This window comes from Pteropus alecto, unplaced genomic scaffold (genome assembly GCF_000325575.1).
Source record: "Pteropus alecto unplaced genomic scaffold, ASM32557v1 scaffold7, whole genome shotgun sequence".
NCBI lineage: Eukaryota > Metazoa > Chordata > Mammalia > Chiroptera > Pteropodidae > Pteropus > Pteropus alecto.
The window spans coordinates 44,332,691-44,339,033 of NW_006494614.1; the positions used below are offsets into that span (position 1 = coordinate 44,332,691).

Below are 6,343 nucleotides of genomic sequence, written 5' to 3' on the forward strand. Positions count from 1 at the left end.
TTCCACTGGCTTTGCGTTTTTGACAAATATGTTTTTGACTGTCATTCACTCTTTCATTTCACAAATGTTTAATGGGTGTCTACTATGTAATAGGACCTGGGGGTTTGTCACTGAACAGTCTAGACTCCCCACCCACCAGCTGTCATTTAAGTGTTATATAGTATATTAGAGATATATATTTGAGGGAGTTTGTGCTAGAAAGAAAATAAAGTAACAAGAAAGATAAGGAGTGCATGTGTTGCCTTGAGGGGAGGTTGCGATTTTAAACAGGCTTGGGAGTATGAAAGAGGTCAAGTGTTTCCCCTGGAGTTGCGGGGGAGGGGGCAAGGGAGGGGTCTTGAACAGTACTGCCTAGACCGCTCCTTCCCCAGGCAGGAGTCTCACCAGGGCCAGAGAGAGAAGTCACGCCTTTGTGGCTGGATTAGTTACTGATATCCTGATTCTCTACAGCTTCTCCAGACTTTAATTCCCTTTCCCCAGACTTATAGTAAGATGTGTGAGACAGACTGAGAAGGACGCTTTCTTGGCAGAAACATCAGTAAAACTGAATTACAAGGAAAATAACAATAGTAATAACTTCCTGACCCCAGTCATTAGGTGCACACTCATTTTACTTAATACGCCAGTACTAATAACAAATGCAAGTCCCAGAGATCAAGATCCCTTAGGCATTCGGCCCCAGGGAAACCACGGATCACCGGAGTGCACCTCGTGGGCACTGCCGGCAGCCGCGGGGCCTGCGTGGGGCGGAGCCTGCGCGGGGGCGGTTCTGGTGGAGGGCGGGGCCTGATCGGCCCCTCCCCCACGGGGGCCCGGCGCAGGCTTGCGGCGCGCGCCTGGCGCTAGTTAAAGAGGCGCGCAGAGGCGGGCGCGGAGCTTATTGCTGTGGCGCGCGGAAGGCTGCCCACGTGTTTGCCCGCAGCCGGACCCTGCGATCCCTTTGCCCCCGCGTTCCAGGCCTCCTTGGTGTGCGCCCAACCCTGGCCCGGTGAGCAGGGTCCCGCACAGTTCCCCGCTCTTAGTGGGCCAACTTGGAGGAGCAACTTTGTGGAGCCGCGCCAGGGGCACGGGGCACTGCGCATGCGGAGCTCCAAATTCAAACAGCTGTTTCCAGAGGCTGGAGGGCGGGTGGACAGGGAGCCGCTCGGGCTAGGGGACGCTTTCTCCAGGAGCCATGGTGGACCGTGGCCCTCTGCTCACCTCGGCCATCATTTTCTACCTGGCCATCGGGGCTGCGATCTTCGAGGTGCTGGAGGAGCCGCACTGGAAGGAGGCTAAGAAGAACTACTATACACAGAAACTGCATCTACTCAAGGAGTTCCCGTGCCTAGGCCAGGAGGGCCTGGACAAGATCCTGCAGGTGAGCCGCTTTACTCCTACAGACACCGGAAGCAGACCGGAGCTTTAGGAGTGCTGAAGAAACGCCCCTCACAGATGTGGAGGACCTGCAGTCCCTGTGGGTGGGCCTGGGGGGGGGGTGACAGGAGAGAATGTCTCATCATGGATCTGGCAGCTGAGAGCTGTCGTTCACCTGTGGACACAGGAGTCGCCACACGCGGACCCCAGTTTGTCCAGAGAATAGAACTTAGGGCTGACCCCCGGGTGAACAGGGCCCAGCAGTGGTTCGGTGTAGGTGTGCGGGTACCCCCCTCCTTGGAGGGAGGCTGTGAGGCAGATAAAGGCTTTTATCTTTCCTTGGAGATGTTTCCGGAGTTCGGGAGCCGAGCCGGGTGTCACCCACTTTCGTCTCCACCTCCCAGCTCCAGGGCCAATGTCACCCGCGCCCGGCTTTTCTTCGGGAACGTGAGCCCAGCAGAGTTGCGGCAGGGTCCTGCCTGAGCAAAGACCACCCTAAAAAAACCCGTCCCCGCCTTCGCCTCCGCAGGGCTCGGGAATTGGGATAGGGAGCTTTGTCCGGCCTGAGCCGCCGCGTTGGAAACTGGTGGCTGGAATGATGAGGACGCGCTTCCAGGAAGGCTTGCTTATCTTGCTGCATCTCGCCTATTCCGGAAGGCTAACTCCAAGGGCTTGGAGTTAAAACTTTGTGAAAGTAGTAGGTTGAACAAAAGAACAAAATCCGGGGAGCCCCTTTTTTTTTTCGCGGGGGAGAAGAGGTCGTGAAGATAGGAGGTGGTGGGGAAAGTGTCTGATCCGTGTTGGCATTGGGAGTTTCTTCTGATTCGTATGCCCTATGGATGGCATTGACCGCACTGAAGTAAACTGTGGAGCCGACCTTTGTCCAGTTTGGAGACTAGGCCCTCCAGCTGAGTTTCTTGAAGTCTCTTAGCCTTAAACATCCACTTTTCTTGGCCTGAACTAATGGCATCCCTCCAGTGGAATGACCAGGACCAAAGTAAGAGCTGGTGAAGGCTCCAGATTGTGAAATGATCTAAGATGATGTTACATTTCTCTTGGGACAAAAGATGCCATGAAGGAGGTTTGATGGGGAACAAGATTTAATCTACAGCAGTTTTCCAATGCTTTACGGCTGTCTAACAAAAAGTTGTCTCGTTTTTCTGGCCTCACTTTCCCAATATTTAAAATGGGAACGAACCCGTCTTCATCATCTTGACTGCACTGAATTGTTGGAAGGTTGAAAGCGCTGGAAAACATGAAACTTTCTTGCCTGTGGTGCCCCCTTTTTATCCCCAAATCGATAGACATTCACATGTATGAGCATATCGTTGCCTCCCCGCCGCCAGGCAAGTAAACTTTTCCTCTCCGGCCAGTGGAAGGGAGGCTTAGGCTTGCGGGTTGAGTGTTTGATTTTACTGGGAGAGTCTCCTGTCTTGTCGCAGTTACCGCGCTGGGGGCCGGCGGGAGATGAGGTTGGTGGGGAGACTGAGTTTCAGAAGGTAGTTGGTGGTTTAGCTCCTAAGAGCAGGAGTTCTGGGTGATGCCGGTTCCTTAGGCTGCGGGTCTGCCTTGTGTGCATGTGTTGGTGAGGGGTCACTTTATAATTTCCCTTGAGGAAACAATTCTTCTGGACAACAAGCTGTTTAGTTTCTTCCAGGGCTTTGTTTAGAGGGGAAGAAGGCAGGCGGGTATGATAAAGAATCGAGCTGCCCTCGAAGTCTTTCCCTCTTTGCCGCTCCTCGCCAGTGCAGGGGAAGGAAGGAAAGAATTCAAGGCTGAATGTGGGAAAATAAACTTCAAAACATGAGGAGAAGGGAAAGGGGGGGTCAGGGTGAGGCAGCCGGGTGCAGCTGGTGGTAGTAGCTTTGGATGTTGGACAGCTTTCTTAAGGTGTTTGAGCAAACAAAATGCCTCTTACTTTGATGTCCTGTTAAATCCCCCAGAGTGGGGAGTAACTTTTAGAAAAAGGATTTGTGCACCAGGCCAGTGATTCGGAGATGATTATGGAGAGCCCTGTCCCCATCCACAGCCAAAAATTCTCAAACCATCTTCAACTGGGTGAGTCTCCTCCCTTCATAGGAAAAACCCAAGAAATGAAGACCAGTGGAACCATTTTGCTAGTGTTACTTTTAAGTGTCTCCAGAAATCTGCTTGGCTAGGCTTTCTGATCTGTGACTTGGGGCACTGCCTCAGGCCTCAGGAAATTGGTTTTTTAAAAAAAAATGAAAATTCCAAAAATCTTCTTTCTCCATCTGGTTGTTTGGGCATTTTCCACCTGAGATTCTGTGTTTTATTGAGTTCTGAATCACCTTTGAAATTCTAAAGGAGTCTTTTGCTAGGAATTCCTAGGGTGGGGGCAGGCTCTTGGGTAGGGTTGTTGGAAGGGTGTGGGGGTAGTGCAGTATGGGTCTGGGTTTTTCTCACCTTGTGTGTGTGTTTTCTTTCATATATGTGGGAGAGGGAGTTTATATACCTTTCTTTAGATCTTTGGAAGTAGTCCCTGAGTTGTCAGGTGCTTCCTCCCTGTTCAAGCTGTGGTTGAATTGATGTGGAGGTTGGACTTTCAAATGCTCAGCGACCCACCAGCCCTGGGACAAGTGGTCGCCCTCCTTCCTGCTACCAGAACCATCTGGAACCCTTGCTGTGAAGCTTGCTCCCCAGGGATTGGGCGACCCCCTTCCTAAATTGCAGAGGCTCCCACAAGGGATGTTAGCATGGACTGAGCTCCTTGCACACTGGGCATTGCGAATAGTATCTGTGTTTTATGAGAGAAGGCACAGGCTGGTTTTGCCATTTGGCTTGGCCATTTACTCATTAAGCTATTGAAGTTTGCCTCTTTCTTTACCTGCAAAATGAGGGGGACTGGTGATGGTCAAGTAAAGTAAAAGCATTCAACAAGATGTGTGTAGATCTAACTTAGGAGAGTGATCATGTCTCCCTCTGCTGCTCTGACTTATTGAGCACACACTGACCAAGGCAACTTGCAAAATCCTTTACCTGGATTATTAGTTCAGGTACATCTTACAGCTACCTTACATGTTCAGATAAGGACACTGCCGCTCAGAAAAGTTAAAGTGGCCTTGGTGACATAGCAGGAGGGCACAGTCTGGGTTGCAACCAGCCGGCTGCCTCCCTGTACACTGCTGCTCTCTCTCTTAGGTGTGTGAAGCTGTTGAATTGTCTATAAGTGAGTTTAGTAAATTGATTCAGCTGAATCTGGCCTGCTGGGAAATTCTGTTTTCTGTTTCCCCAAGAGTAGGTATCTGCGTGCAAGCTTCTCGGCGTTGTACCTGGCTGAGCCATCACCTCCTCCATTACTGAAGTAAGCATCAGTCCGCCGCACCCCACTTCTCCTTTAGAAGCACAAAAACGCAGAGGATTGGGGTAGAGGGGGAGAATGAACTCTTCTCAGCCTTCATGTCCGGTGTGCAGTGATCACAAACAGGAAGAATTCGAGAGTTCACTCTGAGCCAGAGCTTTGAATAAGCACTTCATGTACATTCTTATTTTAATCTAATCTTGATGACCACCCACTTTTATAGATGAACGCAATGAGGCTTAAAAAGGTGATATAACTTGGCCAGGATTATATAATGCAGAGTCAAGCTTCACATGGAAGTGTGTTGTATTCCAAAGGATAGGGAAATTAGTCAACAAACATTTATCAAGTACCCACTGTGTGCCAGGCACTGGGCAAAGTGCTGATAGTACAAAGATGAATTAAGATATGGCCAAGCTCAGACTGGCTGCTGGGGAGAAAGACGAATAAACCCACTAGAGTCCTGGAATTAGGGCTTAGCAGGGAAAAGAAGGAGGGAGATGGTGGGGTGTTGCTTTGTGTTGTGGCTCTTGAGACTCCCAAGTCTCCTGGGGGGTGCAGGAGGTGGCACTCCAGGCCCTGCCCTCCACTGGGACACTCCATTCCTAACTTAGGTTTTCCTAGACTGCTCACATAGCTGACCAGTTCCCGGAAGGCTCTTGGATCCCAGTGGCCCCCTTGCTGCCTTAGCGCCAAACTGTGTTCTCCCATTTGGAGGTTTTCCATATGTCCCAGACCCCTCTCCTTTGATTTTCTGGACCCTTCCGATGCTACATATGCTCCAATCTGCAATAGTGAGACTCATTCCAGTTTCGGGGTTCTGACATCCTATTATTCACACCAATCCTCCTCTTAAACTTTGAAAAATATAACCACTGGTTATATGGTAAAATTACATGTTACCAAAATGTTCAGAATGGGGCACGTCCATTGAATTTTTTGGAGAATTGAGGGTTAACATGAAAACCTTTTTGTTTCAAGCCTTGTTGGAAATTGTAAAAGTGCATTGGTCTGCCTAACTGCCTTTGTAAGTGAAGAGAACACAATAGATCTTTTGATTATTCAGGATCATGGAGGCCCCATGTCATTAGTTCTAACTTGAACTCTCACCTTCTAGGACTGGAAAAATGGAAAGTTGGAGAAGTTGTGTTTTTGAGAGGAAATGGAAGAAAAAGGTCCCTTCCTAAACGCTCGTTTTCTTATTTACATTCTGCTCAAAGTCCAGGACAGTCAAAAAAAATTGAGATCAATCAATCTGCCTTAGTTAACTGCTCTGGTTAGAGTTTTAACAGTAAAGTGAATTTTTATTGAATCATTTTGAGAGTTTTACTTAGAGCTCTTAGGATGATTATAGATGGCATACTAATAGAGACTTATTGAGGGTAGAATTAACAAGTGTTGAAAGGTTCTAGGCGAGGTGGGGGGACTCATAGGGGAGGGTGCGAGGGAGGTGATGACTGTTGCTTCTAAGTCTTTTCCTGGGATTTTGCCATGTTTGTAGTCTGGCATTTAAAAGAAATACAATCCTCCAGTTTTGAATGCTGTGCTTGGCTGGCTCTGACCTCAGGCCAAGGGCTTTCATCTTGAACTTGGCTGTTTGCGGTTAGATTGGGCTCAGCCTCTGAACTCTATGTGTGGTGGTGAGGCCGGGGGCGGGGGAGCGGCGGG

At 49.5% G+C, this 6,343-nt stretch overlaps 1 protein-coding gene across 2 annotated transcripts in view; it reads left to right on the top strand.

Annotated features, from left to right (window-relative positions):
- The first annotated feature begins 848 nt into the window (after positions 1 to 848).
- The window catches only part of KCNK5 (potassium two pore domain channel subfamily K member 5), a 36,936-nt gene continuing 31,441 nt past the window's right edge, over positions 849 to 6,343 (top strand). For both annotated transcript variants that reach the window (XM_006926589.3, XM_025042694.1), the window contains exon 1: positions 849 to 1,360. In XM_006926589.3, the coding sequence (XP_006926651.1) occupies positions 1,175 to 1,360 (186 nt within the window). In that variant the 5' untranslated portion in view covers positions 849 to 1,174. The remainder of the gene's footprint in view (positions 1,361 to 6,343) is intronic.